The following is a 12107-nucleotide window of genomic DNA, read 5'->3' on the forward strand; positions in this document are numbered from 1 at the left end:
GGGCTCCGCGCTCTGCAGCGGCGCGGGGAGGGAGCGCTAGGAGCGAGCCAGGGAGGGAGGAGGGACCGAGGGAGGAGGGAGCGAGCGAGCGGCGGGAGCCGGGCGGGGGAGGAGAAGGCGCGGCCGCAAAACCTGGTGGTGGTGGTTGGGGGGTGACTCGTCTCCTTTCAGCGGAGGGGGCGGAGAGCGAGGGGCGCCCCAGCCGCTGCCCTGCACGTTTAGGGCAGCGAAACAGGCAGGGGGGGCGCAGGCGAGGGGCGCACCAGCCAGGCGCTCCAGCTCTGCACACGGCCGCGCCCCTCCGGGTTCGGGGCTCCGGGCGAGTCCCGGGCCAGCCAGATCTCTGGGAGTCCAGCGTGGGAGTCCGGCGTGTGGTCCTCCCTGGGTGTATGCGCGCACACCGTTGTGTGTGATTTTGTGTGGCCACATGCGTGTGCATGTGAGCGCGCGACTGTGTTTACACGTGTTAACTGGGCTGTGGACGAACACACGCACGAGGACGGACAGGGCTCCCCACCCGAACAGGGTTGTTTGGAGGGCGGCATAGGAGGCCGACCGGGAGCCCCCGTCCTGGCCCTGTCCCCTCCTCTCGGAAAGTCAGTGACCCTGGAGGATCCACATCCTGGCGCGGGAGGGTGAGTCAGTCAGAATGAGAAGCTCCAGGGGACGGCGAGGAAGCCGCGCTGGCCCGGCCGCTCTACCCAGGAGCGGAGTCTCGCGTACCTCCTCGCGGCCAGGGTCCCCGCCCAGCCTGGCTTCCTGCCCAGCAGAGGGCGGCAGGCCTCTCTGACCCGCTCCGTCCGGAGGCCCTGCACCCAGCGGCCAGCAGAGGGCAGCGCAGAGCCTCCGTCTGGGCTTGACTGTTCCCTCCTCCCGGAACGGTCCCGGGGATCCTCGGCTGGGGCCACAACTTCAGATGGGCCCAAGGAATGGGACCTCTCCTCGGAGATCCAGATCCTCCTTGAAACTCAGATACAGAAACTAGGCCAGCAGGGATGTCTTGGCAAAGCCTGCAGAGTAGGTTACCACTCTCAGGACCTCACCTTTTTTCCCTGTACTACCCTCTCCATCTCCTTGAAGTCAGACGCCCTTTAACACCAAACCAGTTTTATTAGAATAAGCATCAATGCTGACACCACCCAGCACAGGCATCCCTTCTCCACTGCTGGGAACAACCCATTAGCACATGAATAATCCTAATAGCTTGAGTCCACAGGGGCAGCTGAGGCTGGGGGAGGGGATCTAGCCTAAAGCCTCTCCGATTCTGGGGCAGACCCTGGAATCCCACTTCCAGTGACACCCCCTGCCCGACATCATTGCAGAGATGCCTGGCTGCCACGGAGGGACCCCTCCCCACCCCCAACAGCACCTTGTTTCTTCGCTGTTCTGCCTCACGCACAGCCCAAAGACTTGCACAGACCTTCTGTTCCAGCTGCACCATTTCTGGGTACTTCTCAGTCTCTTGGCACACCGTTGCTCTGGACAGTCCTGTCTGGAGCACTTTCTCCTGTCTCCCATCCTCATCCTAGGCCTAGCTAGAGCCCCCTCCTAGCAGGTGTCCATGATATGCTCAACTGTGAACTGTATGTTCACCCTCCAGCAGCTCTGGGGGAGGCACTATTGTTCCCCTGTGACAGAGGGAGGAAAACCCAGGCCCAGAGAGGTTCCAGGCTCTGCCCATGGTCACACAGCCAGCAAGGGACACACAGACAGCAAGGCACCGAAAGGGAATTGGATTCGCCTTCTGCGGCTGAGTGGACCAGCAGGGGGCAGGCTCGGCAGAAGGACTTACAGGTGGGAGGGGAAGCGGGGAGGGAAGCACAGGAGTCCCCCTCCCTCTCAGGGCCCAGCGCAGGCGGCTCTCCGGTCCCTCAACTCCGCGCTGCCTGGACCCCTCTCCAGACTCCCCAGCCCCCCACCCCGGCTGTTTGTGAGCTACCCGTGCGCTCCCGCCCTCCCGCGCCGCCTCCTCCCACCAGCCCGACAGGAATAGACGCTCGCTGGCTCCTGCGTAAAGGCTCCGCCAGGCACCCGGCGGGCGCGCAGTCCCGCTGGGGGGGCGGGGGCGGGGGCGAGGGCTATTCCTGGTGCGGTGACTGACGCACGCAAGGCGCGGCCACCACATCTCTCCGCCCCCGACTCACCTGCTCCCTGCCTCAGTGATCTCGCCGGAGAAATGGGGGAGAGACCAGTCCTTCCACCCCCCAAGCCCCAGGTGCTGCCGGAGGAAGCTGGGGTCCTGGGTTGGAGTATTCTGGGGTCCTGAGTTGGGGTATTCCGGCGCCCTCAATGATCCCTCCGTGCCTCGGAGGCAGCAGGGATGACCACAGAGCTGTGTCTGGGAGGAAGGGCCCCTTGGCCTCGGTTCTCCACTGTCAATGGCATCCAAGCCATTACCCCTTCCCTTTGTCTCCAAAAGACATGACACCTCCCAGCTCTCCCTGTTTTATTCCAATGGAAACGATGGGGAGCTTTGGGGGAACAACCTGGAGGAGAGGGCTTTTTGAGGGTCTAGCTTGGGCCTGGTGAGAGTATGGGCCCCTTGTCACCTAGAGACTCCAGGAAAAGGGGGTCTGTTACTGGGTCCCCACCAGTCACCTCTGCATGAGCTGTGGAAGAGGAATCTCTCCTCTCCTGTCTGGTGGGGTGGTTCCCAGCAGAGTCCTCTCAGGGGTCCCAGGGCCATGGCGAATGTGACACAGCGGAATGGCCCAGTCCAAGTCTTCTCTGGCACAACCAGGGGATCATGTCCAGGAGCTACAGCTGAAGAATGTTCCCCCGCACCCCAGGCCGCTGGACCACTCGTGCCATGCCTTTTCCCTGATTTCTACCTGTGCTTTAAAACCTAACCAAGACCCATCTCTTCTATTCCTGCCTCCTCTCCCCAGACTGAAATGACCTTAGAGGCAGGGCCCCAGTCTTTTCCCTCTATCCTTACACTAGGAGCTCCCAAGAGCAGGTTTGAGACTGCGTGTCTCATAGGTGGGCACACAGCAGACCCTGGCTGCAGGCTGAGAACTCAGCAAGTCCCAATAAAGCAGGAGCCGGTGGCTGGAAGGAGCCAGACTGACTGCTCACTGCAAAGCGGAGAAGCTGGAATGGGTTTGCCGGGGAACACAGGAGGAGGGGATAAGGCCCTCCAACATGTATTCAGCCCTTACTATAAGCCAGACTCAGCCACACTTCACATCTTCGTCTCTCTGCAAGATTGGCATTGCTGTCCCTACTGTACAAATGAGAAGATCGAGGTTCTGGGAGGGCTGGTGACTTGCTCAAGTTCACTCTGTGCATGAGTTACAGCTGGGCTTTGAAGCTCTATGTGTATCTGATGTTAGTCCTGCTCTCCTCTCACAAAGAGGCTGAGAAGGCAGGCGGTGGAGCTGGGGTGAGGACCAAGGGTCCCCCAGGCACATAAAGGAGAGGGTGGCACACACAGGCCTGCCTTCATGCCTGCTCTATGCTGGTCCTATCCACTGGCATCCCAGCAGCTCGCAGGGTTTTACGATGATGATTATTTCTGAAGGCACTTGAAATTAATGATGGCTCTAAAATGGCTGGGACAGCAGAGTCATTGCTGAGGCCTCTAATTAGCAAGAAAAACAGAGACCAGGAGCCTGGGTGGCGAGTGGGGGCTGAGCAGCTGGCACTGGGCATGGAGCAGGGCTGGGGGAGTGAGGTGGAACCAACATCCAGCTGGTGGGCCCTGTGGAGCTGGGTGCTCAGGTGGACCCCGCGTTCTACTTTATGCCACAAGTTAACTTGTTAACTTGCTGTATGACCTTGAGGGGATCACAGCCCCTCCCTGGGCCAAAGTTTCCCCAGCTATGCAATGAGGGGTTGCCCTAGGGGGTCTCTAAGTTCAGGGCTCCTTGGATGACCCTGAGCCCCTAAAAGGCTGAAGCCCAGAAGCTGGGGGCCATGTAGCCTCCAGAAGCCACCACAGAGACCCACAGCCCTCCATGCCGGGGTTGCTGGGGCCGCTGTGTAATGAAGTACTAGGCTAGAGTGAAGTGGATTGAGAAGTGGCAGAAAATCCATAGGTCAGACCCTGTGCTGGTGCATTGTGGAGGCCAGCCAGGGATGGAAACACCTGAAGGGCCTAGCGGGACAGTCCCTTCTTGGAGGTGGTCCTGGAGATGTGGCCAGATATAGAGCCTTCCTGTCCCCTCCTGACCACCTCCTCGAGAGTCAGAGGGAACTTAAGGACACCAGCTTCCCATGTAAGCATGTCACAAAGGGTCAGGCCTGGGTATCTTAAAGGAAAGTCCCTCATCCACTGCTGCCCAAGTCTGGATCCTCCACATCTTGCATGGGGCATCCAACATGGGGAAGGCACAGGGGCTCACCTGGAGGGGTCCTCTTCCCACAGTGGCTGGCCCAAGTTGGTGTGGAGATATGCAGGTTCCCAAGGAGCATCCATGGTGGGTGTAGGCTGAGGCCAAGACTCAAGGGCAAGGGTGTGGGAGGCCCATGCCCTTAACTGGGGCATCCTCTTCCCTGGCATTTACTTCATGCTTGTCTTGTCATCGACGCCTTTCTCAGCCCCTAAAACCCTCTCCCCTTCCAATTCAAGTCCCTGTGTGTCCCCCTCCTTCCAAAAACCTGCTCTGAGAACCTCACCTCCCCCTCAGGTGGGGCTATGTGTCCCTGGGCACCTTCCTGAGTCTCAGTTTCCTCCTCTGTGAGATAATGTCAGTTTCATGGGGTGGTGTGAGGGTCTCATGACTTAATGTGTGGCTGGTATCTACCTGATGCCGATGTAGTAGGAGCCTGATAAACACAGGTATTTTTAGGTGATCATACTGACTGTCATGGTTACTGGCTGCCTCCTGACCCCTCCTCTGTAAAGTCAGGACTGTATCCTAAGGTCCCTTTCAGCATTCTGACTCGGAGACATCTGGACCACATTCTCTGTCCCCTGAGAATCAGGAACACCCTGAGGGCATGGATTGATCTTGCCTCCTCCAGTTTCCACAGCCAGCCCAGAGCCCTGATTCCAGAGGGTCTGATGTCTGTAAATTACACCTGACTGAAGTCTCTTCATCGGGAAGGCCCAGTAGGATTGCCCTAGAGAGGAGGGCCAGGGCATGGGGGCAGGGATACTCTTTTTTTTTTTTTTTTTTGAGACGGAGTCTTGCTCTGTCGCCCGGACTGGAGTGCAGTGGCCGGATCTCAGCTCACTGCAAGCTCCGCCTCCCGGGTTTATGCCATTCTCCTGCCTCAGCCTCCCGAGTAGCTGGGACTACAGGCGCCCGCCACCTCGCCCGGCTAGTTTTTTGTATTTTTTAGTAGAGACGGGGTTTCACCGTGTTAGCCAGGATGGTCTCGATCTCCTGACCTTGTGATCCGCCCGTCTCGGCCAGGGATACTCTTGAATCCACACTTCTTACTCCCTCTCACCTTGGGGCTTTGGCCACCCATGCCTCCGTGGAAATGTTTCAGCACCAGTAACATGTCACTTGTCTAGAAGTAACGTAGTCAGCAGCCTCCCCTACTGGGAATCTCACCGGGAATCAGCGGAGGCCCAAAGGCTCTTGGAGGACTCATGACAGAAGCCCTGGCAGGGAAATGAGGTCTGGGCCTGGCCCCCACTCAGTGCTTCCACAGCCCTTCTGCACTTAAGTTTATTAACTTAAGCCCTTCTGCACGGGGTGGCCTGGCTGCTGTGTCTACAGTGGCTAAGAAGCAACAAATTGGTCTGGGGCCAGTCAGTGAAGTGTCCCTCAGCACTACCCGCTGAAGTCCCTCCAGGAAAACACCCAGTGTTCCTGACCTTGAGTTAGGATGCAGTTAGCTGTTCTTAAGAAGTCAAGGAAGTGTGCACTCCATTAAAAAAATTAAATTAGGAGCAAAAACAAACAAAAAAAACAAATAGAAAATGTAAAGAGATCACTCCCTGGCTCCACGGGAACTCGGGTTCTGTGCTTGGCAGGGAGGTTCCTTCTGAGAGCCTGGCTCGGCTGTCCCTATGGATCATGTCAGGGGGAATTTGAGCTAATGTGTGCAAACAGGCAGCGCTATTAGCAATCCATTCATTAAGCGCTTGCCTTAAGTTCTGTTGTGCAGGAGACTTGTTTATTAACTTAAGTCGGAGCCTGTTATTAAGTCAAAGACAGCATAGTGGCTCGAAAGGTGCCCAGTGTCAGGGCAGGCAGTCTTAGGTTCCAGTTCTGACTCTGTCTCTGACTCCTGTGTGACCCTAGGCAAGTCACTTTACCTCTCTGAGTCTCAGTTGCCCAGTGATAGGCAGCCCCTAAGCCCACTCCCAGTGGTCCCTGCCCTACTTGTATAATCCCCTTCCCTTGAGTGTGGGCTGGATCAATGGACCCGCTTTTAATGAATAGAATACAGCAGAAGTGAGGCAATGTCACTTGTGAGATTAGATTACAAAACAACTGTGGTTTCCATCTTAGGTACCTTTTCTTGATCACTTGCTTTTTGCCGTGAGGAGGGCCAGTTGCCATGTTATGAGAAGCCCACATGGAAAGGAACTGATGTCTCTAGTCAACCCCCCATGAGGCCCTGGGGCCTTCCAATAGCCACTCGAGTAAGCTTGGAAACAGCTCCTCTTTGAGTTGAGCATTGAGACAACTGGAGCTCCGGCTGATGTCTAGATGGGAGCCTTGTGAGAGACCCTCAGCTAGAGGTACCCAGCTAAACCTCACCTGGATTCCCAACTTACTGAAACTGGGAGGTAATAAATATTTGCTGTTTTAAGCTAAGTTTTGGAGTGATTTGTTATGCAGCAATAGATAACTAAACCCATGCTCTATCTGTAAAATGGGTATAATAACTCCTTTCTCCGAGTGTGGCGAGGGCATTGAGATAAGGCAGGCGAAGTGTCTGCTCTCAAGGGGGGCAAGGAATGGCACGGCAACTTGGTGGTTACCAGTAAAGGTGAAAAGATGCACACCCTACGACCCAGCAATTCCCTAAAGTAGGAGCACAAGAAGGCAAGCAGAGGAGCGCTCATGGCGGGATTGTTTGTTATAGCGAAAAACAGGATGGGCCTAAGTGCCCATCATCAGGAAAAGGAACGTACAGAACGTGGTACATTCGCACAATGGAATACTGTGCAGCAATGAAAACAGCTATGCTGGAGTTACTTGCATCAGCATAGGTGATCTCATAAACACGATGTGGAGGAAAAAACATATGTACAAGGTATACCATTTATCTCAAGTTTAAAAACAAGCCCCAAACGCTATAAACTGAACATGGATACCTACAAATACAGGAAAAGTATTAAAACACGCAGGACAGTGATTAACACCAATTCCAGAGGACCGTCACCTCGAGGGAGAGAGAAGGGGAGGTGGCAGTCAGGCCTCTCCTGATCCCCACACTTCGAACCCCACAGCATGAGCAGCACAGTGGTTCTAAGTGTGTTATCCACTCACTCAGCAGCCCACTCAATCCTCTCAGCAATGCTATGGGCTCCCTTCTATTATTATCTCTTCTTATGGGAGGAAACTGAGGCACACAGAATCCAGGGAGATATGCCTGGGCTCTCCAGTCCAGTGGGAAGCCAGGGCCTGGTTCCTCACTCTGTCATTAACTTGGAGGAGTCCACATTATCTCCCTGGCCTCAGTTTATTCTTCTGTGGCTTGGGAGACACTCACTCCTTTCTCTTGATAGGTGTGGCTTAAGTCTTGATTAATCAACCTGGAATATTTGCAGAGACCCTGTGAGCCAAGCCTGGTGCCAGCTACATGGCAGGGGAGACTGAAAACAAAGAAGTGTGGACAAGAGAAGGTGTAAATAAGACAATTCAATCCAACATAATTCAGTATGGTTTGTTTTCACATGGGCTCAATTCACAGACAGACAACAGGTGAGGTTAAGGATATTACTTGAACACCTCTGGCATGCTAGACCACATACTAGGTGCTTTTACAAATTATCTCATATTAGCCTCAATCACACCCTGTAAAGTAGGGACTATTATTACCTCATTTAGCAGTGAGGAAACAGGATCAGGGAGGGTGAGCAACTTCTCCAGGTCACACTGACAGCTGAGATTGCCAGGATGTGCCCTCCCTCCATTCTGACCTGTCCTCTGTTTGGTGTTGGGGACACAGATGGAGAGACCAGGCCTTGGTGCCCACTGGGGGATCTCAGCACAGACCAGGAGAGTCTGGAGGAATCTGGAGGAGGTGGAGCAAACAGGAGAGGCTTCCTGGAGGAGGAGGGTGAAGGCAAATGCTTCAGTGGGCTCACTGATGGTAAGACAGGTGGAGGCATCCATCCATCTCCTAATTAATTAATTAATTAATTAATTCATCAAATGCCAAACATTTGCCACGGTTTTCTCTGGGCTCCAAAGCCCATGGTCTGGCAGGCAAGACTCAACCTAGTGTGATCCAGGCTGAGGTGGGAGAAGTGGGGGTGAGGCTGCACACACACAGCAGACAGGACAGACATCCAGGAGGAAGCAATGGCTGAGCTGAAACCAAAGGGTGAGTTGGGATCAGTCAGGTACACAGAAGGTGGAGGCTGGTGCTCCAGGCAGAACAGCAGGTGCAAAGGCTGGGCCCTGGGATGGAGAGGAGGGACAGACAGCCAGCCCTGAGGAAGGCTGCTGTTGGCCAAGGAGGTACCAGCTCAGCTGAGAGCAGGGTGCAGAGCTGAGGCTGCCACCACCTCTCGCCCAGGTAGGGTGGCTGCCTGCCTTCTCCAGCTGATGGGTCCCCACGCCATCTCAGCCCTGTTGGGCAGGCTGGGCCCCTCTCCAGAGAGATTAAGAGCAGGGGAGTCTGAACCATAACGGTGCATGTAATTATGTGCAAAAACGAAGGAGGGTTCCTTAATAATTGATGGTGGGAGAGAGTAAATATCGGCAGAGGCACCCGGCTGCATCGCCCCGGCCCGTCTGGCTGGGACCCAGGGCGGCTGCTTGGCCGCTAATATGCCTATAAATTATTGAAGTTATAAAGAAGAAAGCAGGTGTCATGTCGCACCCATAAACAGCTTGTTAGCTAAGACTAACGAAGGGGCGGCCGGCCTCTTGGCACTGCATGGGCTCCCCCTACACCCTCCCTGATTACAGAAGGAGACAGATGAGGGGTGGGCGTGGTAGGAGGCTGAGAGCCTGGCTGGCCCCACACCCCGTCTCCCACCATCTTGACCCACTGTGGAGTCAGGTGGTGCTGGGAGAGAGAGGAGGCCCAGAGACACAGAGAGCCAGAAACGGGGCTGTGACTGTCCCAGCACTGTGGGTTCAAATAGCAGCTGGACAAACCTGCGACAGAGGATGTCAGAGGTCCTGCCAAGCCTGATAGGTTGAGGCCAGCTGGGATGCTGGGAAGTACTAGACACTGGGGTCAGACACTCAGGGTGCACATCCCAGGGAAGCCACCTGTTGGCGGAGTGGTCTCGGGCAAGTCACCTGCCCTCTCTGAGCCACTTTCCATTCATGCCACCTGGGGATACTCATGCCTATCTTGGAGGGTTGTGGAAAGGGTTCTAAAGCATATGCGTGTGACATTTCTTGTGGACAGTAGGCCCTCATGAATGGGGCGCTCCTCCACCTCCGCCTTCCACCCCCATCTCAGGGATTCCTAATTAGATCAGGCCTAATGAGGCTTCCCTCTGCCTGGCTGTTTATGCTCCATTAAGACCTGAGTCCAGGACAGCAGTGGGAGGGAGACAGCTGCAGAGGGGGAAGGTGTCCAGTTGCCAGGGCTTGGTTCATCCTAGGCTTCACCATGCACGGGGCACCCCCACCCTCAGGGAGTGGAGAAGGGAAACAGGGGCAGGCCTCCGGAGTCAGAGCTGCCAACAGGGAGAGGCCCCATTGTGTGGGGAGAGGGAGGAAGGAGGCTAGAAAGAGCAGCTGGGAAGGTTGGCATTTTGGCTCCTCTATGTGAAGAGCTTGGAAGCCCACTTTCCCTCAGGCCGGGGGTCTCTCTGAGATGTTCCCTTTCAGGCAGCCTAATTTGGATACTTAGGTGCCCATGGAGTGCTCAGCTCTGCCAAGGGCCATATGAAGGCAAGGAGGGCAGTCTGGGTATAGGGAAGGTGCCCTTCTCCCCAACCTGGCCCTAGGAAGCCCTTCAGAGCCCCCATAATCTGCTCCATACCTCACAGGGAGCAAGGCTGGGACTGCCACTTGGGTTTGGGCAGCAGACAGGCTCCTCTCCAGGTCCTGAAATTCCCCAGCAAGGCATTACTTCTGCAAGTGGTTCCCTTCTCCCAGAGGAAAAGAGGGAATCCCAAAATTCTTATCAAATATGCTTTGAGCCTCTTCTCCCAGGGGTCCTCTCTGTACCCCTTATCTCACTTGTGCAGCCTTGGTCTATCCCGCTGAGGCCTCTTTGCAGATGCACAGAGAGGTGCCTTAGCTGCCTGAGGCCATGCAGCGAGTCAGCAAGGAAGCTTATGGAGCCTGGGCTTGGTGCCTCTCCCCACACCACTGGACTTAGCCCTGGGAGGAGACAAAGACTCACACTCAGCGCACTCTCTGACAGCTACTGTGGTGTGGTGGTGTGGCATTCCCAGGAGCTCCCCTGTGCCCTGGACACCTGCCTGTCTGTCACCCGCTTATCAGGGTGGGGGCAGCCGGGGCTGGCACTTACAGTATCAATCAGGGTGGCCTGGTCAGAAAGGGGATGGAGATGTTTTTCAGGTCCCCTGGATGGTGCTGGGAGCAGGACGGCTGTGTGGGCTGAACCAGGCAGGAGAGCAGGGCTGTCCACGGGGTCAGGGGAGACCCATGGCCCTGGGGCAGGACTCAGGACCGAAGCAAACCTCAGGGTAGGGAGGTCCACAGTGGGAAGGGCCCTCTCCCCTCCCTGTCTAGGTCAGACCTTCATAAGGGCTGCTGGGACAACAGCAACAGTCCGGTTCCAGGGAGGGGCCAAGAGGCCCATGGGCCATCGGGGGTTGGATGGCGGAAGGGAAAGCTGGGAGCCTCAGACCTGCAGAGCTTCTGTAGGGGCTCTCCTGGCTCTTTGGCCTGCCACCCCCTTCCCTGCCATTCTTGGGCATGCCATCCTTTTGGTTACGGGCAAAGTGTCTGACAGACTCCCTCATCACATGGGGGGCATGGAGGTGGGGGTACTGAAGGTGGCCACCCCAGCACCATGGTTCAGGGCTTACCCCCCAGAGAGCAGCAGCCACAGCCCTGGCCCAGGGGCAGCAAACCCAAGGGAAAACTTCCTTCCCAAGAGTCTGGTGCTGCCTCCAGGGAGGACACTTTTCATTCCCACCGCATCCTGCTCCAGCATGGGAAGGGGCAGGGGGTGACAGCTGTAAACAGGGAAATGGGGGTGGTGTGCAATGGCTCAAGGACTTCCTGAAATGTGGACTCTGCTGGGCAGAGCACTCGGTCAAGTCCCTCCCTGCTCTGCCCTCATTCCTGAATGTGGCACCTGCTCCAAAGAGCGGTGAGGACACGATGGGAGAATCCATCAGAGTCGCAGGGCAGGGCCCGACACTCATGAGCCCTACAGGGGACAGCCCTTGTAACCATGAGTCCAGCTGGGGCAGCGGTGTCTGCTTTGCGAATGTATCTACTCTGGGGGAGTTTAGGAAGGATACGTAGCTGTGTTGTGTTGTAGATCTCTGTGGTATGTGTTGTGCTAAATGTGTGTATGGTGTCTCTGTTGTGTGTGTTGTGTTGTAGAGCTCTGTGGTATGTGTCATGTTAAACGTGTGTGGGGTGTCTCTCATGTGTGTCAGGGTAGGTGTCCCGAGCAGAATTTTTCTTCAACTCCTTCATCAGTCCACAGACAAAAGACCCAAGCCCCTGTTCAGGGCTTCCCAGCTGTGCTGGAGGAGCCACGGCTGTACCCGGGCTGCGCCCTCTCTCTCTATCCCTTCTCTGCCCAGGCCATCCTGGAAGCACAACCCCCTCAACATGGCTGCCCCGAGCCTGCAGGGGAGGTGGCCGAGGAGGGGTACCCTGGTTCCAGGGGTCCCCAGACAGGCTTGAGCATCTATCTGCTTCTTCTGGGCCCACCTGCCTGTGGTATTTCCGTCACCTGGGAAATAAGGATGGCATTGGTGGAGGTGCTAGCGACACCAGGAGAGCAAGACAGAGCTCACGACGTGGACCCGGAATATGACAGGAAATGGGCCCCAGAGCAGAGCTAAGCCCAGGGGC

General features: G+C 56.2%; 1 protein-coding gene across 9 annotated transcripts in view; it reads right to left on the bottom strand.

The window, feature by feature from the left end:
* The window catches only part of LINGO1 (leucine rich repeat and Ig domain containing 1), a 212439-nt gene that overhangs the window by 19893 nt on the left and 180439 nt on the right, over positions 1 to 12107 (bottom strand). Inside the window, exon 1 of one of the 9 annotated variants that reach the window (XM_011932835.1) lies at positions 1421 to 1491. The exons of the other annotated variants lie outside the window; for them this stretch is intronic. Within the exon in view, the coding sequence (XP_011788225.1) occupies positions 1421 to 1441 (21 nt within the window). The 5' untranslated portion in view covers positions 1442 to 1491. Of the gene's footprint in view, positions 1 to 1420; positions 1492 to 12107 lie in introns of those variants that run through there. 9 annotated transcript variants of the gene reach the window in all.

The sequence above is a fragment of the Colobus angolensis genome, unplaced genomic scaffold (assembly GCF_000951035.1).
Source record: "Colobus angolensis palliatus isolate OR3802 unplaced genomic scaffold, Cang.pa_1.0 Scaffold99, whole genome shotgun sequence".
NCBI classification, from domain to species: domain Eukaryota; kingdom Metazoa; phylum Chordata; class Mammalia; order Primates; family Cercopithecidae; genus Colobus; species Colobus angolensis.